Consider the following 26353-nt stretch of genomic DNA (forward strand, 5'->3'; position numbering starts at 1 on the left):
CCTTTGCAACAGGTATTCAGCTGAGTATCCATCTGAAAACCTTTCTTTATCAAGTTTGCATGTTAATTTCTCCGTGTGTGTCCTGCAGTGTTAACTATTTGCACTCTACAGTTTTAATGTAGTTCACTACTCTTTCTTTTTTGTATTTGTCTGTGAGACAGTTAATGTTTAAATACATTATAGAAGACATCATATTCTTGAGAGGTTATTCTTCACACCTTTTATATGGCATATTTTGTGATAATTGTTTCAGCTTTTGTGTTATACATGTACTGTTTGGCAGGTTAATCTTTCATACAGTTTGATTCTTGTCGTCTTCATATGAGCCTATATCACATCTAACAGAAGCTTTTGTTTTATTGAAAACTATCAAACAAAAATGCACACACACCCAATACCCCCTTAAAACCTGTTAAATTAGTAGCAACACGCACAACTATGTACATCTTCAGATTTGAAGTTTTACCCTCCTAATAGGAACATTTGTTCCAAACTGACAGCCACAAAGCTAACCTAAAAGAAAAGTTACTCCTGCTAAGGCGCATGGTATAGCCTGTGATTCTGTTAAGTGCTGCCTGGTTTTGTCTTGTTTTTCCATCTCAGAGAGCTACAGAGATACTTGAATGTTTTCAGAAAACATTTTCGCCAAGCCATTTCTCTTTATCATATTGTCTGCTAGAGACATGAAAACCAGACACAAAGCTGTTTACTAGAAAAAAAGCTTTCTAATATTCATTATGTTTTCATTTACTTGCTTTCTCTTAAACCATGTAACTAGATTAAGCTAATAGCCTTAACCCAGTTCTTACTCTATGCAAGAATGAGAAAAAGCACACTGATTTTTGTCTCTTGGCATGCTCTTAAATCTCTCTTAACATTGCAATGCCTATGTTTCTTAAAATTGAACAAGGCAAAAGTGAGGAGGAAGAATGAAACAAAAAGAAAAAAAAAACATTAGCACCTGTTTACATTAGTGTCCCCATTACACTTAAGAAATGAAAAAAACACTACTTTATAAAATGCAAAGAAAATCATGCACTATTTAAATAGTACTATGAAAATGCTTTGCTTAGTTAACTTTCCGTCTTCTGAGCATTTTTCCAAACTTTAATAACATGAAGTAGGGCATATGCTTTAGAATCCCCTACAAGTGTAACAAAGTCCAAACAGCCCAGTATTTCCAGATTTTCTTCTATTCCTGTTCATCTCCTCCTCTAAAACCCCGTCTCTGCTTCATTTCCATCGTACTCTCGATTCTCCTAGTCAACTCTTGTGCTGTTTCCCCCTCTCAAGTCTTTTCCTTCGAAACGCTGGAAAAGGTTTCACAGGCACAGTTTTTGTGGTCTTTATTACCAGAAGAGCAAGAAGCAGAGTCTCCTGTTTCATAGCTCACTTTCTGTTGGGCAAACCTGTATTTCCTCCTTAGCATGTACTTGTCAAAAAATTATTTTATTCTTCCAAGGAAAAAATATTTTGGATATAGCTGGGTTTGAATTTCATTCCTGCTTCTAGACATTCCCTGAATAATGGGATAAATTTACTCCTCTTCTGCCTGGTGTGCAGTGAGTAGTCATTGTCCATAAACACTCTGCTGTCTTCAACTGTTAGTATTTTTGTCCTTCTGCCACAGTTTTCAGAATCAACTCCTCCTGGTAAGCTTTAAAGCAAGAATTAAAGGTTTAGGTTGTTCTCTTATAGCCAGGTTTGGAGCATATGAACAATGTGCCCTTGAAATTAACAATCCCTCTAGTGTAGAGTACCAGTTCAGCTGCTTTGTTTGTGCTTTCATAAAATTAATGCAATTTGTTCCTTCCAGCTTCTTGGGTGCAGCAGAAAGTCTCAGGTTTTCCCTATGTGCTGTGTCGTATAATTCTATTTTTTGAAACGGGTCGTGTGCAGTCTCATATTCAGCCAGCCTTTTTCTGCCTGGTTGCTCCTTCCTAGGGAAAAATTTTGCTTTGGAGAAAGATAACAGATGCTGAAGCTTAGAAGATTGCATCATAACTTTGAAATCCTATTCTACAGGATCAGCATACATCTCCTTTTTTCCTGTAGACATTGCTAGCTATGAGAGGCCATTTCTTATTTGTAAGATATGTTTACCAATGGTGCGACATGCTTTAGGACTGGTGAAACCTTACTAGTGTGACATTCAGATATAGTCCAGATGATTTTTAAGCTTGATCTGCTGTAGGTGAGTAACTGGTAAGAAATGGGCTGAGATAAATAACTAAATATTTAAAAGAAGGGACTCTCTATGACATGAAAGGAAAGAAATTGATGGTGGTAGTAAACATTATACAAGTCTTGCATCACTGTTTGTTTCATTTAGAGTTCAAGAATAAGGCTGTGAAATTTGACAGGGCTTGAAACATCCTGGCACAAGTTTAGATTTTGTAATTTTGCATACATTGAGTTCATTGCTGGTAACTGGCTAGAGGAACAGAGTACAAGCGACATCCCACCTAAAATCTTGATCCCTACATAAATGCTGTTGCAAGGTGAATAATTCTCTTTTAATATTTCTTTTTTTCCAGTCCTTCAGGTTGCACTTTTTGGGGCAAGAAACCTTGGAGTAGGAAAAAGAAGATTCTGTGGCAGCTTGGAACTTTGGTTGGCGCTCCAGTAGGAATCGCTTTAATAGCTGGGATTGCAATTCCAGCCATGATTATTGGAATCCCTGTATATGTTGGGCGAAAGGTAAAGTTTTACAATGCTTAACAGAAAAAAATCTGAAGTATTATTTTGATCTTTGTGACCACATAGCATGTAGTTCAACCAAACCAAATCTGGAAATGTGCCCTAAAGCTTTGGAAGCTGACCAGACCTCCAGTTCTCTGCAGGATTTGTCCCATTTAGCTTAGGGTATTGCCATAGTGATCTGTTCGAGCGTCTACTGTTATGTAAGTTAACTTGTACAACTGTACTGTCCTGCTTGTGCATCACAGCATGAAAGTCGTGTAGTTTGGTTTAGTCTGTATTGTTGGGTAGCTTGAGGGTGATAGTTTTGATACCAGCTACTCTGTAGCCATCACCACCTTCAGTTGGCACATGATCCATTGTTTTTGCTTGGTCCCCCTATACTCACTATTTGTATAGAATTGTACTTTCTTGCCTTCAGGCTCAAATTTATATTCAAAGGAATTTGAGGCCTCTGTTTCTAAATGCACAGGGTTAAGGCTATTCTCTCCTGCTACCTTCCAGATGATGTCTTAGTAATGCTGTCAGACAAATGAGGTGCACCTTGAACTTCCCTTTCCTATGTTCTCTTTCCCAAGAAATGCTTGGCAGCATTCTTTGGGGGGGTAGGGTTGAAACTTGAGGAACCTTGTGTCATTATCCCCTCAAAGCCTGTCAATAAGGATGTTATCAGGGCAGCCACATTCTGGCTCTCCAGCTGTCTGGTCTAAGCTCTGGGGAAAGCAAAAAAAAGATTGGTGCCATTTATAAGATCGCTAAATAAATGATTAGACCAGCTCAGTAGTCATCCTTTTGCTGACTGTTTCATGATGTTCTTGCTCCTATGTAAGCTCCAAAAAACACAGCATTTTGCCACCTTGCTGCTGGACAAGGAGTCTAGAACTTTAAGTAGATGTGGCAAGAGGGGTTACTCTTGTACCATATTAGAGACTTAAGGCTATTTGCTGTTACTTTTTACTGTGCTTGTTCCAGGTTTGAATGGCATTGGAAAAGCTTGAGAGATCCTGCAACATTTAGGATCTCTTAGTATTTCCATAAGAGCTTGCCCTTAGCCTCTAGGTTTATGCCGTATTCCTTAACTGTACTTCTGTACTGTTACTTTGGCTAGGACAGCAGGGCTTAGGTCTGTGCCTACAGAGGATCACACAGCTGAAGCTCTTTTCCATTAGAGAAACTGAGTGGCAAGACCCTGGATGTCTGCTTTGTTGGAGGTAAGCTTGTCGGCTAACTGTCTAGGATATAGGGTATGACTTTCTGAAGAAAGAAACGGACTCTCAGCTCAGCAAAGGGCTCATTTAAGCCCCTATCTGCCACTTGCATCCCTTTCTGTACGAGGCCTGGAGAGCTCCAAAAGAGGAAGAACCCACCTTGGTATCAGAATAAGGGAACCCATCGTGGTATCAGAAGGCCTTTAAGCGTCATGTCATTTTGCTTTCTCACAGCCTGCCAAAGTCCACTTAAGTCTCAGTTCACCCAGATGGCTTGTAGGAGTCCTATCTGTAGTCTGGGACACCCATTTGGGGGAATTCTACAAGTTTACCCCAGCTTGAAGAACTGTCGCAAGTGAACACTGGGTACTGTGTTTTGATGTCACCTTCAGAAGTGTCATAGAGCTTATAGTCTTCCCTCCAGAAAATTCTCTCCTGTCTGATCATTCCTCAGCACCGGAGCTCTTGGGATCTGCTAAGACATTAGTTGCTAGAGTCTTGGCTGATCCCAAGTTCCTCCCAGTGGTAGTGGATGACCAGGAACATTGCTCTTGGATGTGGCATTGGAAGTTTCAGCTGTTTCACTTATAGGCCGAAAACTGACAGGTACTTAACTGAGCTGTTAAAACTTTCCCTGGCTACCATAGTTTCTTCCACTTATTCGTAATCCTTGGTGCCAAAGGCCCCTTTCTCCAATTACTTTCAGCTGCATGTTGGTTATTCATTCCATAAATGTCCCTAGGCTATTTCTGTTTTTTAAGAAGCCTTGTGTGATAGCCATGGTTTTACTGTCTTCTCAAAATGGCATATATTCCCCAACTTGAGTTTGATTAGCATCTCTGGCGACTGACTGGACTTGAGGGAAGGGATAGCCATGCCCATCCAAGGTGGGAGGGCACTCATTGATATGCTCCCACAGGGGAAGCATGGTCCGAAGAGGGAGTTGCCCACAGACATGATTAATGAGTGTGGGGGACGGGGAAAGGAGAGTGAGCAGGTTCATAGGATCATAGGTGGTTACTAGGCTAATGGTCTTGGGGCCCTTACAAGCCTAGCCAATTCAACCCATGTTCCCAAGGGTGTCTGGTTCAAGTAAAAACTAAAATCTGCACCTGTTGCCCCTGTCAAGAGGGACACAGATGGAACCCCAGAGTGAATTTCCAGTTACCCATCCAATCGTCCAAATTGTGCTTAAATAGGGCCAACGAGGGGCTTTGTTTAACATGAATAGGAAGCTTATTCCAAAGATGGGGCAACCTCTGCGACAAATCTGTTTCTCCAGCAAGTTCTGTTGATGTCACATACCAGGTTAAGGTCCTTTGAGCGAGTGACCAGTTTGCCATTTTTACTTGCAAAATGTGCAGCATTTCCATTAAAGCTGGGTCAGAGATTGCTCTACATGCAAGGCACAGGTTGCCTCTGTGCAGTCTGTACGACACAGAGTAAAGTGACAATGATTTCTGTCTGTCCACATAAGACAGATCTTGAAGACCCTGAATATTTTTTGTAGGGAACCTTTGTGGTCTCTCCAATTGCTGCACGTGTTTGGGAAAGAACATACCAGAGGGAGCATTGTACTCTATTATTGGTCTGATGGAGCTGTGGGCAGAAGCACAGACTCTACCTGGTGCCCCTATAGGGGGAAGAGTTGTACAGACCAACCGCTTTGGGCATCTACTGTGGTGCGCAGTATCCTCAAGATAGGAGAACACTGATCACAGACTGCCCGCCGTGGCAGGGCTAGCCACTCAACGGTGTAAAATATGGCTCTAGGTGATTCGGTCATGTTGACTAATGTCCCCAAAAAATGGGCATGGGTAGTTACCAGTGATAAGTGGGTTGAGGACCCGGCCTACTCTGATCCACAGGGGTTTATGTGCCCCTGTTGGCCAGTGTGCCAGCGGCCCTGGATCAGTAAACTACTGGCTGGCCGGTATCTAGTTGCCCAGCCTAGGTTACCTGAGATAGCTTTGCTGAGCAAAAGCTGGACGTAAAACCAACCTGCCAAACATGAACTGAGAATTGCTACTCTTAATGTAGGTTCACTGACAAGACGCAGCTTGGAAGTGGATGACATGATATGGAGGAGGCGGGCCATCCTTTGTGTCCAGGAGATGAGATGGAAGGGCAGTGCAGTAAAGCCACTTGGCTTGGGATCCAGAGTCTACTACTAGGTGGAGGGCAGGCTAGAAATGGTGTAGGAATTGTGGTGAGAGAGAGGCTTCGGAAGGCAGTACAGGATATCATCAGAATTAATGACAGACTCATGGCAGTCAGACTCCAGTGTAATGATAGGGCAGTATTCATAATCTCAGCCTGTGCCCCACAGCAGGGTTGTGATAGGAAAAGAGTGCATTCAGACAGCAGTTGCAGGACCTACTGGATAAAGTAGGACAAAATGAATTGGTGTTGATAATGGGTGACTTGAATGCACATATTGGGACAGACAGAACAGGATATGAGGACTGCCTGGGTGGGGCAACAGGAATAAAGGAGAAGCCATTCTAGACTTCTGTCTGGCAAATGGGTTGATGGTAGCCAACACATGGTTCAGAAAGGGAGACTGTCACAAGATCACATACAAGAGTAGTCCGCATGCAACTTTTGTAGACTTCCTCCTAGTAAAGAAAAGGCACTGGGTCAGAAGCAATGATTGCAGAGTCATCCTGTAGCATAAACCACTAGATTGCCACAATCAGCTGCAAGCCGTGGACAGAAAAGGCTCTAAGGTCAACAGAGACCAGGCTGAAGACCTCTAAGTTGACTGGAGAGAGAGTACAACAGTTCAGGGAATTACTCGGGGCTCTAGCACCTCAAGAAGAGGAGGAAATAGTGGAGTTGAAGAATGGCAGCACCTAAAAACAGCATGTGTTAGGACTACAGAAAAGATGTGGCCAAGCCAGGTATGGAAATAAGGTGCATAAGAAAAGCTGGTGGTGAAATGGCGAAGTCCAGGAAGTCGTCAAAAGAAAAAAGGAATGCAGCAAGAAGTGGGAGACAGAAAAGAGTGACCAGGATAGGAAGGACTACTGGATGGCTAAGAAAGAAGTTGTAATAGCAAAGAATAGGGCATCGGAGGCACTGTACCAACTTCTGGAAAGTGACTCAGTAAAGGGTATAAAGAAACTATATCAGGTTGCAAGGGAAATACAGAAAGATAGAAGATAGACAGCCTTCATAAGGGATGCCAGCAACAACCTGCTCACCAGCCCAGAGGACATCAAAGGCAGATGGAAGGAGCATTTCCAGCAGCTTCTGAATGAAGAAATCTCCACAGAAGCTGTACTGCCCCAAAAGCAGTCTACGATGAGAGAAGAGGAGCTCACCCTAGAAGAAATAGAACAGCAATAAGGAAGATGAAGTCAAGGAAAGCAGCAGGCACAGATGAGGTCACAGCAGATATGATAAAGATGCTGGGTGAGATGGGGGAGAAATGGCTCCTGAGGGTACTAATAGCACTATGGCGAGAAAGGCACATCCCAGATGACTGGAGAATAATCATACTTGCGGCAGTGTACAAGAACAAAGGGGACATCCACAACTGTGGGTAGTACAGAGGCATCAAACTCCTATCACATTGCATGAAAGTTATTGAGAGGGTGATTGATAAATGGGTACGCAGAGTAGTAAAATGTAAGATGGGAGATGAGCGGTTTGGATTCAGATCAGGATGCAGCACGATTGACCCGATGTTTGCATTGAGACATATACTTGAGAAGAAACTAGAGATGAGAGCGTCCAACTGGGCATTCCTGGACTTGGAGAAAGCATATGATAAGATCCCAAGAAAGTTGATCTGGGCAGTACTGTGGTGGTTTGAAATTCCAGAAACATTGGTAGAATTAGTGCAGGCTATGTACAAGGACCCAAGGACTTAAGTACGAACAGTGTTCAGCCTCACAGAGGGGTTCCCAGTGGGTGTACATCAGGGTTTAGCTCTGAGCCCACTGCTGTTCATACTGGTGATGGACTATATTAGCAAACAGGTTGGAGGGGACGGATCAACAAAGCTGATGTATGCAGACAATGTGACAGTACAGGCAGACTCTGAGCTAGAACTTCAGCAAAGGATAGGAGAATGGAATGCAAATCTGAAGGCACATGGGATGAAACTAAGCACAGATAAGACACTGGTAATGGCAGCAAATTGGGGAAATCAGAAGAAGCTGAGAATAGAGATAGAAGGGAAGATAGTGGAACAGGTAAACAGCTTCAAGTATCTGGGAGGAGTAGTGGAGGAGAAGGGTAGTCTGAATGAAGAGGTCAAAGCTAGAATCAGAGGGGCTGCAGCCAACTGGCATAGAGTATCAGGTGTAATCTATGACAGAAGAATGCCAAAGAAGCTGAAAGGTAAGGTGCAGAGGACAGTGGTGTGACCAGTACTACTGTATGGTACAGAAACCTGGGTGGTAAAGGCAGAATGGTTGAAGCTAGAGGCAATGGAAATGAAGTGCCTGAGAAAGGTGATAGGATGCACACTGTTGGACCGATGAAGAAATGAGGACATAAGAGCAGAAGCCAAAGTAGCTTCAATTACAGAAAAGATCAAAGAGAACAGATTACGGTAGTTTGGGCACATGTATAGAAAAGCAGAAGACAATCTGGTGAGGAAGATTTGGGACAGACCGGAACAAGGTAAGAAGAAGCAAGGAAGTCCAGCAAAGAGGTGGATGAATTGTGTGAAAGAAGATCTGCGACAGTCAGACATGAGTGTTGAAGGCAGAAGTGTGGCACTGAAATCGAGAGAGTTGGTGACAGTTAACACGATACCCTGACCCCATGTAGAAAAATGGGGAAAAAGGGGGCTGATTATGACTAGCCTGATGAGAGAAGAGTCGGGGGGTCATAACCTTTTGTTTTTTTTTTTTCTGAAGGCAATACCCTTACTTATGAGATGAAAAAATGCCCTTCTTACCACTGTGTAGAGACAGTGATGGAAGTTAAGGTTGCTGTCAACCTGTGTGCTTCGGGTATTGCTGTTGATGTGGTAGTTTGCAGGAACATCACACTTGCCGAAGGGGATGATAATACATTTTTTGCATTAAGTTTAAGGCCATGACTTTGGCACTGTAGTCTGCGTAAGACCATCTTACAGGATGTTGACATCGCTCAGTTTGCAATCATCAGCAGACTTTGTCAGCCACAGTTCTTTAGTTTTAGCCTGTACTTCAGAAAAGTAGATGTCAAAGAGTAGGGGTCCCAGAACAGATCCCTGTGGAACACCACTTTTTTATGAGTCTGCTGGAAGAAGTGAAGTTCCCTAGTTTGACTATACGAGTTCCATCAGTGAGCCAATGTGCAAACCACCTAACAATGTATGGATTGATACCCAGCTGGGTGAGTTTATCAGTGATGCCTGAGTCGGTGGTTGTGTCAGAGGCCTTGGCTAAGTCTCTAGGTAGGCCATATGCATGGATTTGCCCTCATTTAAGACTTTGGTGACTGTCTCAAAGTCCACCAAGTTTAACATGATCTCCCCTTGACGAAGCCAAACTGGGTGGGGTTGAGCAGTTGGAGATTTCTGTCTTTGTTAATGTCCATGATGATTCATTCCATGACCTTGCAGGTAAGACCGGTCAGACTAATGGGTTTGTTGTTCCCAGGGTTCATGGATGGCACCCCCTTTGTGCAAAGGGATGACAGTAGCTGATGTTCATTGTGTTTCACTGTTGCAGTCATTACACTTAGGTTATCCTACTGGCAGGCTACTCGCAGTTGGCCTGAATTCCAAAATCCTGGTCCGGCGTCGGTTTCCATCGCCTCTTCCCTGATGTCAGTACGCCAGGGGTATATAAGATGCAGCTGACGCCATTCTCTTCAGTCTTTCTTGCCGTGCGGTGCCCGAAGCAAAAGCAGTTCGCAAGTGCCGGTCGGCCGACTCCTGAGGTTTTCGAAATTGAATTTCGGATCTGAAGTCTTCAATAAAGCCAAGTACCCCATTGGGGAAACTTTTTCTTGCTCCAGACCAATGTCAGTAAAAGTTAACAATTGTATTTCTTATGGGAAGCAAATACCTCATAAGGATTTTCATTCTTACTGTATTCCTTGCCTAGGCCCTGACCACGACGTTGCTAGTTGTCGGTTTTGTGCTAGATTCAACCAACGCACTGTTAATCGTCGGTTCGATTTTACTTTACATTACTTTGGCCGAAGGTTTAACTATATAATGCTGTCGGAACAACCGAAGACCCAGAGTTCATAAAAAGCGCAAGGACAAAGAAAAGGACAGGCATCCGAGGTCCAAAACAGACAAAGCCTCTTCTAGGCCAGTCACTGGTTCGCCAGTTCTCAGTGAGGCGCTTTCGCAGCCCTTGACACCCGCTACCTCAGAGCCACAGGCCGCCTCCGACTCCCACGTGGAGACAACTAGTCCTCTGGAAACTTAAGGTATTGGGCCTATGGAAACTATTCCCTCAGATGGGTCCAGAGCTGCTGAGCAGGCATCGGCTTCTGAGGGTGTTTTCAGACCTACACAGCTTACTATCAAGACCACTTCAGTAGCCAAGGCAAAGTCTAAAACACCTTTAAAGACAAAGAAACAAGTACAGCATTCTCCTGGACAGTCATCCATGCCAAAGAAACAGATGCTTAAAATGGCCGAGGACCTAATTACTTTGATCAGGGGTTCCCATCCCCCTCCTGATAAAAGGCCTAGACAAGACACTGACTATGACTCCTCTGACCAGGTTTCTGTTTCTTCTGATTCCTCTTAAGAACATGGATATTCTCTTCCTCCCTATGAGGGCTGTGATGCTGAAGAATCTATCCCTTCAGCCTCTCCTCCTGAGGACTTCTCTTTTGAGGAAACCCTGCACACCATGAGGGAGCATTTCCATTGGGAGAGCCAGGATTATTCATAATCCAAGAAAAGGCTCAGAGACTTTCTTTTATTGCCTCAGCACAGGCCTATTGCTATCCCCCCCCCCCGTGCTAGATATTGTTGATGATGTATTTTGTGAATCCAGTTTGTCTCCTGATTCTTTACCCCCCTGCACCAGTCCAGCCAGATAGGTACTACAGGGTTCCAGATTCACATAAATTTCTTTATAAAAAAACTGCTGCTGATCCAGAAACAATTTCTCAGGGTCCCAAAGGGGTCAGGGCTTCCACTGCAAAAAACCCTGCTCCCTCTGATAGGGATTCTAGAGCACTGGACAGATGGAAAAAAGTTTACACCTCTGCTACTTTAGCTGCAAGGGCTTTAAACGGCCAGTTTCACATTCTTAAATCTCAACAATACCTAATTTCTCTGCTAAAACAGAAAATGCTTACAAGCTCTGAATGTCCTGCAAACAAGGAAATGCAGGATTTATTGCATGCAGCTGAACAAGTGGGAAAGCATACTTTGCAATGTGGTTTAGATTCATTAGAGGCTTCTTGCAGAGCCGCAGTTGCAGGTTTTTGTCATTCAAAGGCATGCTTGGTTAAAAGAACAGAGTTTACCTGATCATGTTAAAGCAAAATTATTGGATGCTCCATTACAGCATGATACTTTGTTTGGTGTTAAAGAAAATAGTATCTAAAAAGTGGACTCAACATTGCCACAGCCTGGAAACAGTAACTCTCATTCCCTGCTTGCAGCAAGAGTTTCGATGGTGGGCACTGGCCTGTCACCACAACATGGGACAGCCTTTCACTTTACCCACAGCCAGGCAGACACTAACAACAGATGCATCGGATTATGCCTGGGGGGGGGGGGGCACACATGGCGGGAAAATGTATTCAGGACATGTGGCCCGCAGACCAAATGCATCTTCATATCAATCAAAAAGAGATGCTAGCTGTACAGAATGCCCTGACAGTCTTCAAGGATCTACTACATCCAGGACAACTATTGCTAAAGACGGACAATACTACAGTCATGTGGTACATAAACAAGCAAGGGGGCACACATTCCTACACCCTCTGCAGGCAAGCCATGACTTTGTGGAACACAGCACTGACCTATCAAGTACATCTGCAGGCACAATTCCTGCCAGGAAAGAAAAATACTCTGGCAGACAAACTAAGCAGAAACCTCATGGACCCTCACGAGTGGAAACTAGATCCACAAGTCTTCAGCATGATAACAAGGAAATGGGGATGCCCAGACATAGATCTATTTGCCTCCCCTCTCAACTGCCAACTACAGAGATTCTGCACAAGGACTTATCACTCACAAGCATGGAAGGTGGATGCTCTATCATTCAACTGGAAAACCCTAACAGTTAATGCTTTTCCACCTCTGCCTCTCCTCCCCAAGGTACTCCTAAAAGTCAGACAAGAGAAGCCAAAAATTATTCTGATTGCCCTAGACTGGCCACGCCAGTACTGGTACCCAATCCTAAGGTGCTTGTATCAAGGCCCAGTCTGGACTTTACCTTAAATTCCTCATCTTCTGTCCCAACAAAACAATCAGATCCTGCACAGCCAACTCAGAACCTTAAATCTGGCTGCATGGCAAATAATATAACCGCTCAGAACACACCTCTCTCTACAGCAGTTATGGATGTCATTTTGGAAGCCAGGAGGCCCAGCACCAGGAAATCTTATGCAGAAAAATGGAAGAGATTCTGTGCTTGGAACCAGGCACAAGGACTTGAACCGCTTGTTCCAGATATTCCTCAGATTTTACAATACCTAACTGAGATGCTGGACAAAGGCCTATCCTTCTCATCAATTAAGATCCATGCCTCTGCCATTTCAGCTCATTACAATATGGAACCTCCTATTTTCTCACATCCACTACTAAGACAATAACCTCAGAGGGGCCAAAAACATAAGACCCCCAAGGAGAGCACCGATACCTGTATGGGACCTCATCTTTGTCTTGGAAAAGCTCACACTGCCTCCTTTTGAGCCAGCCAATACAGCTGAGATAAAATTCTTATCATGGAAAACTGCTCTGCTCCTAGCAATAACTTCAGCAAGAAGAGTCTCAGAGTTACAGGCATTAATGGCAGTGGAACCTTTTATCATTTTTCATCCGGACAAACCCAACATTTATGCCAAAAGTAGTATCCAGTGTGGCTCTTAACCAAACCATTCATTTGCCAACTTTTTATCCAAATCCCCAGAATAAAGGGGAGAGACTTCTGCACTCTTTGGACATTCACAGGCAGATACGCTTCTACTTGGACAAAACAAAAGCTTTCATAAAAACTGAGCAACTTTTTGTGGCATATGCTGCATAATCACAAGGAAAGGCTATTTCAAAGCAGACTATTTCAAAATGGATAGGGCACTGCATTCGTTTCTGCTATGCACAGCATGGCAAATCAGTGCCTAAGAATATTAGGCCACATTCGACCAGGGCAGCAGCTATATCAGCAGCCTTTCTCAGAGGAGTACCAACCAAGGAAATTTTGGAGGCTGCAACATGGAGTTCAGTGCACACTTTTACCAAGCACTATCACTTACCTTTTTACTCTAAATCCAGAGCAGGCTTTGCCACTGCAGTTCTGCAGGGCGTCATAGCCCCTCCTAATCCTATTTAGACCCAGCCGCCCAACTTCAGCTTTGGGATTCAACCCAATTGTAATGACTGCAACAGTGAAACACGATGAACATAGTACAGTTGTGTACCTACCATAAATGTAGATGTTAGAGTGTATTCACTGTTGCAGTCCAAGTTACCCACCCACCATCCCCTTTCTTTGCTGGGACTTATCTATACTTCTCTATCCTATACAACCTATGTGGTGTATTTGCTTGTAGATGAAGGTATTGTTTATTTTAGTGCAAGTTTTTTATAAGCAATATGTATTGCCTACCTTCTTGGGGGCACCTGACATCTGGGGCAAGAAAAACTGAAGAAAATGGCGTCAGCTGCATCTTGTATACCCCTGGCACACTGACGTCAGGGAAGAGGCGACAGCAACCGACACCGGGCTAGGACTTTGTAATTCCGGCCAACTGCGGGTGGCTTGCCAGCAGGATAACCCAAGTATAATGACTGCAACAGTGAATACACTCGAACATCTACATTTATGGTAGGTGCACAACTGTACTTTTTCCATTGCGCTGGGACGAAGCCAGTGCTTAGGCTGTGATTGATAAGCATGCTCAGTGGTGATGCTAATACTTGATGTGATGTCCTATCTCGCCTTCATTCTTCACTGGTTGGGTTCGGAACCGATCCTCTGTTCCAACTCTGCCATATACAAAAGCTGGAGGTCTTCCACTGGCTTGTGGCTGTATCAATATCCCATCATGCCCTAGGAAAGCTCCCCAGATCTCATTTGCTACTAAGCAGATTGGGTACTTCCATTTTGGCTCTGGCTGAGTTGGAAACTTTTACTTGCTTATTATTAGTATACTTTGTGTTTTGGCTGTATAGAAAATTAGCAATTAGAATTTTATTAGTTATTTAATTAGTGTTTGCACTTGTGCTTTGCTTCTGGCCGTCGTTTTTCTTCTCTAAGCCTGTAACCTCCCTGTTCCAGCTTAAGTTTAGTGTTTAAAGCCAGTTTCTAATTAGAGGGCTTTCTTTACATTTTTTTTTCTTGCTTAATTACACACACATTTAATTTAGGGAGTGTTGTAAAGAAAATTTTTTACTTCTGTCACTTCCTAACTTAAAGCGCCAGCTCGTTTGAGTTAGAGGGCTACCTTTGTTTCTCCCCTTTTTGACTAAGCAGCTTCATTTTCAGTTAGAGAACTGCCACCCTTTTCCCTTTTTTCTGCTGCTGTAAGTCGTTTCTTCCTGTTTAAAAAAATATATATATATATATATATATATATATATATATATATATATATATGTGTGTGTGTATAGTAGTGTTAGCATTGGGTTTTCTGCTATACTTTTAAGTAGTTTGTGCACTTTTCTTATTTGTTGTTGACTGTTTGCATACTGATTATGTCTAAGGAACACGAGGAAACCAAACCCTCTGGGTTCAAAAAGTGTGTGAAGTGTACCCAGAAAATGTCTTATCATAGATGGCCACACTATTTGTGTATACTGCCTTAGAGCAGTCTATCTGCAAGAATCCTGTTCCATTTGCCACTCTTTCAGTTCTAGAGTGCTGCTTGAAAGGAAGAATAAACTTTTATAGTGAGAGGTTTACTGAAGTCCCCCTTCACTGAAGCTCTTGAAGAAGTTCAGGGCATTTCAAAATCGACCAAGTCTTCTTCCTCGAAGTCCGACAAATCTGGAAAGATGTCATTTCCTCCTCCTACCCAATCGGAGCCACAAAAAAAACTGACCAAAGTTGTATCTCTGGACCCAAAGATTGCTGGCCCGGAAAATCTCCATTGGCTCCTTCCGTATTGGTGCCGATGGGATTTGAATTGGAGCCATTCCCCAGAACTGGTACTGGTCTCGCCTACTTTAAGATCACGTCTACTGCAACCAGTCAGACTACTGCCCCTTCCTCTTGGTCCTCCAGGAGTCTTTCTGATGATGACATGGATCAGGTGGTGTAGAGACTTTTAAGGACACTGGCGCTGGCCAAATTGCTGTCTGCTCCAAACCAGAGGGATTCAGAACTGACCAAGACTTCCCCTTCGACATAGATTCCTTCTCCGAGCTGACCTGGGACCTCAGAGCCAGAATGTCTGGAACCGATTGTACTGGAGCCATCACTGACAAGATCTATTCTGGGATCTTTGGGCCCGACATCCTTGGTTCTGTCTGGAGTCTAGGAGCCAATGCTCACCGGTCGGATCCAGGGAGGAGAGCCTGATCATACATTTGTCAGATCCTTACTTGTCTCTCGGGGCTTCGGCACAGGTGAGCTCACCTCCTACATCGGCCTCTGAGCCCAACCCCCTTGGTTATGGGATGCTTTCTGGCTCTCTGAAGCCAGAGGTGTCATCAGATCAGGGGAGCAGGGCTTTCAAGGTGATGAGGAGAATGCCGTCTCCACAGATGGCTCCACACTTTGGTCCTGACATTCTTTCCCCAAAACATATCTTTATCTCGTCTCATAAGGCTTCAATGAGAAAATCATACATGAGCAAATGGAAAAGATTTTCTTCCTGGGCATTAAGTAATCACATTGATCCCTTTTCAGCTCCTATAGGTTCCATTCTTGAATTTCTAACAAAGCTATTTAATGAAGGTGCAGCTGTGACTACCATTAGAGTGGGGTTAGCAGTGATATCTAATTTTTATATAAGCAATTTAGCCCCAAATCTGATGTCTCAGACTATGCAAAGCCTTCCTGATGGGCACTATTTTGCTAAGACCACCCATTAAGACCCCTCTACCAGCATGGGAAATTTTGTCCTGGTTAATTCTTCCCCCTTTGAACCTGCATCATGCAGCGATCTAAAGTTATTGCCATGAAAAACAGTTATTTTGATTGTAATCATTTCGGCTAGAAGGGTTTTAGAGCTGCAAGCATTATCGATAAAGCCCCTCTAGTAAGTGCTTTTCCACAAAGACAAGAGTATCCCTTCGAACAAACCCATCCTTCCTACCAAAAGTATGTTCAGAGTCCAATTTAAATCATTCCAGAGAACTACCAGTGTTTTTTTTTCCCCAACCATGGCAACAAGGCAGAATATATGCTACACCAACTGGCTGTACAGAGACCATTACATTTCTTCTTGCATAGGACAAAGGACTTAAGAAAATCTGGCCAATTATTTGTTTCATTTTCAGAATGCTCCTGTATCTAAAGTCACACTTTCAAAATGGCTATCAGATTGTATTTCTTTTACATACAAATCTAACAAAGATCTTCCCTGTAAAGTCAAGGGTCATACGAGAGCCATAACAGCTTCTGCTTTTCACTCTAGACTTCCAATTGACACCATTTGTGCTGCTGCAACATGGGCAAGGCCTCATACCTTTATCACTCATTACAATGTAGATTTGCCCTCCAAAAGCAGGGCCTCTTTTGGGTCCACTGTTCTGAAGAATATTCTCCCTTGAACCGCCCAAGAAATATGGTGCTATTGACGCTGTCCCAACCAGTGAAGAATGAAGACGAGATAGGACAACATCACATAAAGAGCTTGTGTACTTACCATGATGTTCCATGTGTGTTATCCATATTGCCTTCATTCTTACATCCCACCCTCCTTCCCCCAGCCTTTGGCTCCTGGAGGACCGAGCAGTTACAATTTGCAAGTAATGTTCTCTGACCTTCTTCATTGTTCTGTAATGTGTTAAAATAGTCCATGTGGTACCTGTTATCAGCAAACAAGATCTGGGGAGCTTTCCTAGGGCATGATGGGATAGTGATACAGCCATGAGCCAGTGGAAGACCTCGAGCTTTTGTATACAGCCAAGTCGGAACAGAGGATCGGTTCTGAACCCAACCAGTGAAGAATGAAGGCGAGATGGACAACACACATGCAACATTATGGTGAATACATAACTTTTTTAACCCATGTAGAGCACAGCCCGGGATGTTGTCTGGTCCCATAGAGGCTGTGTTTTTTTACCTTGGAGAGGGCATTTAAGACCTGCTGCTTGGAGATGCTAGGTGGGGGACAGGTGTTTAGGATGTTTTGGGATATATATGTAGTGGGGACAGGAGAGTGAAGTTTTCACTGAACCTGTCAGCCAGCAGGTTTGCTATATTCGCATGATGTCCTTCTATTACAGTGTTGCAGTATTCTACATGTGGGGTTTACCCTTCTTCCTCTCCAGTTCGTCCAGCCAGGTTTGCAAAGATTTTCAGTCCCTCTAGGTGCATCGGATGTCTGACATGGCAGCAGGTACATGGGCCGCATAAGTCACGTCTGCACCACCAGCGCTCAGAACTTTTCAGCCGCCAGTTATACGCCAGGTGCTCCTGCTTCTAGCGGACGTCCGATCAAGAAAAATTCAGTTAAGTACCCTGTTGGGGATCCTTTCAGTCCTACTGTTATTTCTTATAGGCTGTTCGTCATCCGGAAAGGGCAAGTGTAAGTGTGATCAGCAGATTCCCCACAGATACCCACGATCAGTGTCTCTCTTGTTTTAGTTAGGGAACACGACCACGAGAACTGCGTGATTTGTAAATCATTTGTCCCCAAGACATTACGTCGCAGTCTACAGGTGTTACATTTGTACTTGGAGAACCAGCGCTTAAAACAAATAGCGTTAGGGATGGAGGCTGCATCAGACACCCCATCTAAACTGCCCAAGTAGAGGGCCAGGACCTTGGGGCCTACTTCCAACTGCTCCTCTTCCAGCCATTGCTCAGTCTATGGCTGACCATTCGGCATCCACCGGTGTGGATAAAGTGGGTACCTCCGAGGAAGCTGCACAATCTCGAGCAGATGCCACATCCGTAGTGGTTACAACGGCGTTTACCTTAGACGCTGGGGTGGAGCCAGTGTTCACTCTGGGCTCCTCGGATTCCTCTGTCTCCATTCCTTTGCTTAACCCGAGGCCTTCTCCCAGCTGGACACCAGCAAGGCCTCTAAAGAAAAACAAAACGTGTATCTCCTGCTACTGAAAACATGCCCGATAGGCCAGAGTTTGTTTAATGCCTTTATGGCCCTTAGGCCTACTGCCTTAGAAACCCCTAGTACTGCTCCTCCCCTCCTAAGTCTGACCCCTCATTCCTGAAAGGAGGGTAGAATAGCTAGAAGAGGAGGAACGGTCTGATTCTTCAGAGGATTCCCTGTCTTACTTCTTTCAGATCTCGTCCCCCCTTGAGATATGGATAGTCAGAGGAAGGCTGTAGTGAACCTGACTCCCCCATGGAGGATTTAACCTTTGGGGAAACTAACAGAAAAATGAAAGAACATTTTAAGTGGGAATCCTCAGATATGACTGAAGTACAAATAGGTTTTACGACCTCATACAAATGGACTCCCCCAGTCCGTTTGGTATTCCTCCTATTCAGCTGGCCTTCCTGGATGCCTTGGCTTCTACTTCCATCAACCTGGACTCCCAACCTCCACCCCTACGGAGAGTAGATAGACTCTACAAAGTCCCTGAGACAGAAACATTTCTGATTGTGCTCTCCTGCTGATCCAGCCACTATCACCATCTCTACCATCTCTACTGATGGGGCTTCCAAGCTTCTTCCAACCACTGCCATTCTGCCAGCTGAAAAGGACAACAAGACTATGGAGAGGTTGGCAAAGAAAATTTACACCTCTGCTACCCTGTCATTCAGAGCCACTAACTACCAAACTCACATGACCAAGTATTCCTTAGCCCTGCTGGACAAAGCCACTAAGGAATTAGCTGACATTCCAGATTGTGCAGCCAAAGCTTCCTTGACCTAACTGCTAGCCCTCACCTCTCAGGTGAATAGACACTCCTTAAGATGCAGTTATGATGCAGCTGAAGCCTCAGCTAGGTCATCTGCATCAGCCTCTGCACTAAAATGATACTCATTGCTATACCTTCAGTCTCTCCCCAATGACTTCAGGGCCAAAACTTATTGATGCACCTTTGGACCACGCTGCCCTGTTTGGTGAAAAAGAGGCTGACCTGTTTAAGTTCCTGCAACAAAAAGGAAAAGAATTATAGGATCTAAAACACCTCCTAGTTTCGCCCATTTCTCAGTTCTGTAGGAACTACCTGGCTAAGACTCTGCTCATCAGGAAAGCCTCTAGGCCTGAAGCTCCCTCCAGGTCTAGAAAACCCCCTAGAAGACAGCCCCCTCTGGCTAGAGCTTCTCCTTCCTCCACCCAAAGGCCTTCCTTTCCAGATAGGGCAGGTAGTGTCTGACTGCCTGCCAAGCTTTTCAACCCACACCCACCCCTCATCCTGTCCACTGTCTGCCTGTCTCTCACTGTCTCCCTGTGTGGCCACTCATTACCTCAGACAAGTGTTTCTGTCCATCATACAGAACAGTTGCTGTATGTCCTGGGTCACCCCCCAACAAGGCTGCGCATTCCCCAGCCCACCCACCAGTCAATTTCCTCTCCTATGACAGGTTCTGCAAACCCTACTAATTCAAGCCACTATAGAACCAGTGCCTACAGAATCAAAAAGAAAAGGATTCTACTCTAGAATCTTTTTGATACCCAGAAAGGACGGACCATGGAGGCCTATTCCAGACCTCTCGTGCCTCAACCCATTCTTAAAAGTTCCTACCTTCAGAATGCTTACTCTCCCTACCCTCTTCCACCTCTTCCTCCCTCAGGAATTCATGGCAACCCTGGACATAAAGGATGCCTATCTTCACACATCTATAAAGCCCACTTTCAGGAAATATCTCAGATTTCTGGCAGGCTCATCCCGTTTTCAGTTTTGTGCCTTGCCCTTTGGGCTTTCTACTGCTCCAAGGATATTTACAAAATGTCTGGCTCCAGTCATCGCTTACTGCAGGACAAAGGGGATCCAGATGTTCCCCTACCTAGGCAACCTTCTAATTCAGGCAGAAAATCGGAAGACTCTTCGTCTTCACACCCAGATCCTTCTCCTGCAGTCTCTAAAATTTCTTATAAACTTGCCAAAATCTCATCTGAAGCCCGCATAGAGCATTGTCGTCTTGGGCTGCAGAATCCGGACAGACCTTTTGAAGGCCTTCCTACCAACAGAAAAGGTGGTGTCCCTGACACACCACCTACTGACTGCCCTTCAGTCATCAGAGCTGACAGCAAGGCAATTTCTAAGACTTCTGGGTTACATGGCAGCCACCATACCCATGTTGTCCCTAGCAAGAATGCACATGAGGAAACTACAAAGAATCCAGGCCTCCCTCTACAGCCATCCACTCCTTCCCAGACTATGCACACAGATGCGTCAGATCTGGGCTGGGAAGCATCTGCAGGACAGAAATGCAAGGTTTGTAGACCGACACAAACTAGACCACATAAACATCAGAGAAATGAGAGCGATCCTCCTTGCTCAACAAGCCTTCCAACCCTATCTACAGGAGGGCCCTGTCAAGATGTTCACGGACAACACCACAATCCTGTGGTATCTCAACAAACGGGGAAGGACAAAGTCGTACTTTCTTTGCAGACTAGCTCTGCAGGTGTGGGAACTGGCCACCTCACAGAGAATTACCCTACAGGCAGTCTACATACCATCCCTACACAACTCCCAGGCAAATTTCCCAAGCAGAACCATTTCAGACAACCACAAATGGATGGTTTATAGAGATGTTTTCTGGTCCACAGGTGGGGTAAACCACAAATAGACCTGTTTGCCTTCTCCATAAACCAGCAACTTCCTGGTTACTGCACCAGGACACACGACCCCAAGGCACTGATGACAGATGCCTTCTTGCTGACCTGGAAGGGGAAGATTTATGTGTGCATTCCCACCCTTCCCTTGAATACAAAAGGTGCTGCTGAAAATTCAGCAGCACTCGCCAAAAATCGTGTTGGTGACTCCCTTCTGCCCAAGACAGCACTGGTTCCCCCTTCTCCTTCATTTGTCCAAGAGCAATCACCACAAGTTACCTCCCTCAGTGGACCTGCTTACACAGCACAAGGGGACTCATACACTCACAGTGGCAATCCGGGCACCTCACCCTGTGGCTGGTAGGATTCTGATCCCCTTCAGACACCTGTACAAGGAGAATGTGCTCAATGTCCTGCAGGAGGCCAGGAAACCCAACACAAGAAAATCCCCTCACTCGAAGTGGAAAAGGTTTTCTATTTGGTGTCACAAAAGACCGTTGGACCCACTGGAAAGCGATATTCCTCTCATCCTGTCTTACCTGTGTGAACTAATGCAGATGTTCTTCGTGTTTCACTGTTGCAGTCCTTACATTTGGGTAATCTGCTGTCAGGTTGCCCTCAGTCGGCCTGATTAACAAAGTCTTGGGTCCTGTGTCGGTTGTTGTCCCTTCTTCCATGACGTCAGGTCGCCAGGGGTATAAAACATGCAGCTGATGCCATTACATCAGTCTTTCTTGCTGTGTGGGGCCAGAAGCAGTTCACAAGTGCCGGTCGGCCGACTCCTGAAATTCAAGTTTCAGAACCAAAGTCTTCATCTTAAAGCTAAGTACCCCATTGGGGAAACTTTTTCTTGCTCCTTACCGATGTCAGTAAAAGTTAATAATTGCTTTACTTGTGGAAAGCAAATACCTCATAAAGATTTTAATTTGTACTGTATTTTGCCTAGGCCTTGACCACGACATACCTTGCTGTCAGTTTTGTGCTTTATTTAATCAGCGCACTATCCGTCGTCAGTACATTTTGCCTCTAAATATTTTGGTTTTCGGTTTAATTATCTAGAAATGACGTCCGTTAGCCATCCGACTACCGGGATTCTGAAAAAACACAAAGATAAAGACAGAGACAGGCCGTCGAGGTCCAAAACTGTAGACTATGCTTCTCCTAAGCCAGTCGCGAGTTCGCCGGTACTCAGTGAGGTGCTTCCCAGCCCCTGATACCTGCTACTTTGACTCGCAGGCCTCTACTGAGACCCATTCGGAGTCCGGTATGCCGCGAGATGCTTCACCTATGGAACTCGCGGATGTCTCTACCTTGGATGGGTCCGGAGCCGCTGTGCAGGCACTGGCTTCTGAGGGTGTATTCAGGCCTACAGACCTGCATATTAAACCAACTCCACCTTCAATAGTAAGGCCTAAATCTCGATCTATGTCTAAAAAAACGATGTCCAGGCCACATGTTCGGACCACTATGCCTAAAAAACAAATGATCAAAATGGCTAAAGATCTAATTAATCAGGGGTGGTCAAACCCACCCCTTCTAAGAGGCCTAGGGCTGAGGTTGACTATGAATCTTCTGATCAGGACTCTGTTTTTTCTGACTTTTCTAATAACCTGGATTTGTCCATACCTACTTATGAAGATTCTGATGCAGTGGACTCCATTCCGTCCCCCGCCCCCCCCGAGGACTTTTCTTTTGGGGAAACCTTACATACCTTTCCACTGGGAAAGTCAGGAATTTTCTGATTCAAAAAAGAGGCTTAGGGATTTTCTTCTACCTCAGCATAGGCCTTTGGCTGTACCTCCTGTACTAGACATTGTTGTGTTTTCGGAATCCAGTATGCCCCCTGATTCCTTGCCTCCAGCTCCTAGTAAACCTGACAGATACTACAGGGTTCCTGAGTCACACAAGTTTCTTGTCAAAAATTCTGTTCCAGATCCAGAAACCATTTCTCAGGGGCCCAAGGGCATTAAGGCTTCTACTGCTAAAAATCCTACCCCTTCTGATAGAGATTCCAGGGCACAGGTAAAAAGGTTTATACTTCTGCAACCTTGGCAATCAGGGCTTTAAACTGCCAATTGCATATGTTAAAATATCAACAGCATATTATTAGACTGCTTAAACAGAAAATGATGTTGATTTCTGACTGTGTGGAAAATAAAGATGTCCTTCAAGGATGCATCTGCAGTCCTCACATATGGGTTGTACTGCCTCAGGCAGCCCTTCGGTCAGCTGGATTCCAAAGTCTGGGTCCGGCGTCGGCTGAAGTTGCCCCTTCCCCGACGTCAGAGCGCCTGGGGTATAAAGCGTCAGCTGACGCCATCTTCCCCAGTCTTTCTTGCTGCGTGGTGCCCGAAGCAGAAGCAGTTCGCAAGTGCCGGTCGGCCAGCTCCTGTAATTCAGCTAAACCGAAGACTTCAAAAGCTAAGTACCCCGTTGGGGACTCTTTCTTGCCTCAGCCGATGTCAGATAAAATTAATAATTGCTTAACTTGTGGGAAACAAATACCTCATAAGGATTTCCACTCTTACTGCCTACCTTGCCTAGGCCCAGACCACGACGTCTCGGCCAGTTCCGCCTGTGCTTCCTTCAACCGACGCACTCTAAGACGTTGGTCGGAGTTTGCAGAGGAATTTTTTGGGGCTAGTTTTGCTTACAAAATGCCGTCGGAGACTTCGATTTCACATTTAATAAAGAAACGGAAGGACAAGGACCGACACCCGCGGTTTCGGCTGAAACCACGGCCAGGCCTACGGCGAGTGTCTCTGTTTCGGCTGAAACAGAGTCCTTGGTACTACCGTCCACCGAAACCGTACAACCGACAACCTCGGCCCCGGAGGCTACTACTGTCTCGGTTGTTGAATCTCCTTTGGAATTTGGTGTCCAGGAACCTTCCGACACCATTCCCTTAGACAAAACTACACCAGCACGTGGTGCAGCCAGGCTTCCTGCATCCATGTCTGTTAAGGCATTCTCTAGGGCTAAAGCTGCTAAGCACTCAAAATCTATGCCTCCCAGGGTTATCCCTCAGGGACCCACTACAGTTTCTCAGATCCTTAGTCTAGCAGAGGACCTTATTTCATTAATTAGGGGCGCTCAGCCTCATCCAGACAGGGGCTCTCAACCTCCTACAGAAAAAAGGCCCAGGGTTGAGCCCTCTGATCCTCTCTCCTCAGATGAGGCCTCTGATGGCTCTGCCCTCTCGGACTACCAGGAGGAGGCTTTTTCGGCCTACGAGGATTCAGATGCAGAGGAATCTATCCCTTCGGCCTCCCCTCCTGAAGAACTGTCTTTTGGGGAAACTCTGCACACTATAAGGGAGCATTTCCAATGGCAGGGCCAGGAATTTTCTGATTCCAGGAAGAGATTAAGGACCTTCTTGCATTTGCCTCAGCATAGACCTTTGGCTATTCCCCCTGTTTTGAATGTCATTGATGATGTGTACTCTGAATCTAGCACAACCCCTGACACTCTCCCTCCGTCTCCTGCCAAACCCGCTAGGTACTACAGGGTCGCGGAATCACATCTTTTCCTTTACAAGGCCCACTCTGCTGATCCAGAAACTATTTCCCAGGGCCCTAAAGGGGTTGCAGCTGTCACTACAAAAAATCCACTCCCCTCTGAAAGGGAGTCCAGGGCTTTAGAGCGTTGGGGTAAAAAAGTGTATACTTCTGCTACCCTTTCTATGAGGGCTTGAAACTGTCAATTTCATATGATACAGTACCAAGAATATTTGTTAAATGAATTGCATAAAAAGCTGTCTTCACCTGAACCCGTAGATCGCAAATCACTTCAGGATCTGGTACATAACTCTCAATAGGTTAGCAACCATTTCTTGCAGTGTGGTTATGATGCATTGGAAGCTTCATGTAGGTCAGCTATGACAGGTGCAGTCATACGTAGGCATGCTTGGCTGAAGGAACAATCTCTGCCAGACCATGTTAAAGCAAAGCTTCTGGATGCTCCACTGGAAAAGCAAAAGTTATTTGGCTCCACTGCTCAGGAGGTCTTAAAGAAATTTGAAGAAAAGGCAAAATCTGTACAAACAGTCAAAGATTTTATGCAAGTCCAACCACCAAGATTCAGCAGAAATTGGCCTTCCAGGAACTGGTCCTTTCCAGACACAGACAGATTTCAGAGAGGCAAGAACAGGCGTGCCAGAGGTAGAGGGCAAGCTAGAGGCTCCTACAGAGGATGTCAATGGCAGCCTCCCAACCAGAGAGGTAGTGCAGGGCCTACAACTGCTGCACAAGGACAGACTCAATGACTTTACTTTGACACCGCCAACCAGGGCTCATTTGGAAGCACCTTTGGGTGGAAAGCTTTCCTTATTTTCAGAAAATTGGCACATTATTACAAGGGACAAATGGACACTACAAATAATAGACAAAGGATACAGGTTCCATTTCCACACATTACCGAAAAGAAAAGGCATGCCAGACCTGCCACCAAATCAAAGGGCAGAGGCTTTGAAACAAATTTCCAACTTAATGAAAATGAAAGCAATAGAAAAGGTTCCTCTTGCAGAACAAGGCCAAGGATTTTATTCCAGACTCTTCCTTGTTCCAAGAAAAGAAAAGCAATGGAGGCCTATTCTCGACTTGTCCGCAATAAATACTTATCTCATTGTGCCAAAATTCAAAATGCTGACTCTACAGCAACTCCTTCCCATGCTGGGCAAGGGGTCTTGGCTGGTAACTCTGGACCTCAAGGAGGCATACCTGCATGTCCCTATCGGACAAAGCTGCAGAAGACACCTCAGATTTCTTGCAGCTTCAGAGCATTATCAGTTCTCAGCATTGCCCTTTGGCTTATCTACTGCACCCAGAGTATTCACGAAATGCCTGGCATCAGTAATTGCACACTGCAGACTTCAGGGGATGCAAATATACCCGTACCTGGACGACTGCCTTATACAAGCGGACAGCAAACAAATTTTGGTAAAACACTTAAATTATGCCATCTATCTTCTTCAGGCCTTGGGATATACAGTCAACATTCACAAGTCAAGACTGGTACCATCCCAAAGAATAACTTTTCTGGGTGCGGATCTAGACACAACCACCGAAATGGCTTTCCTCACAGAAGAAAAACAAAACCAACTACCGGATTACTTCAAAAACCTGTCAAGACAAACTCAGCTGACTGCAAGGAAAATCCTGCAGGCCCTGGGTTACATGGCTTCTTGCATTCTTCTGATTCCTCAAGCAAGGCTACATATGAGGAAACTCCAATGGTACCTAAGGAGTTTATGGACTCAGCACAGTCACAGCTTGGAAACTTTGATACCACTCATCCCATGCCTTCAAAGGGAATTTCTGTGGTGGGCTCAAGCAAGCCAGTCAAACAGGGGTTTGCCCTTCAGCAAACCAATAGCCAGCCAAACCATTACAACGGACGCTTCAGACCACGGATGGGGAGCGCACATGGAGGGA

At 45.0% G+C, this 26353-nt stretch overlaps 1 protein-coding gene across 1 annotated transcript in view; it reads left to right on the forward strand.

Moving 5' to 3' along the window:
• Positions 1-26353, forward strand: part of RNF19A (ring finger protein 19A, RBR E3 ubiquitin protein ligase) — an 880338-nt gene that overhangs the window by 378901 nt on the left and 475084 nt on the right. Inside the window, exon 11 of the mRNA XM_044075162.1 lies at positions 2538-2700. Coding sequence (XP_043931097.1) covers positions 2538-2700 — 163 coding nt within the window. The remainder of the gene's footprint in view (positions 1-2537; positions 2701-26353) is intronic.

Source organism: Protopterus annectens, chromosome 6.part0, assembly GCF_019279795.1.
Source record: "Protopterus annectens isolate FY-2018-M chromosome 6.part0, PAN1.0, whole genome shotgun sequence".
In the NCBI taxonomy this organism is placed as follows: Eukaryota; Metazoa; Chordata; order Ceratodontiformes; family Protopteridae; genus Protopterus; species Protopterus annectens.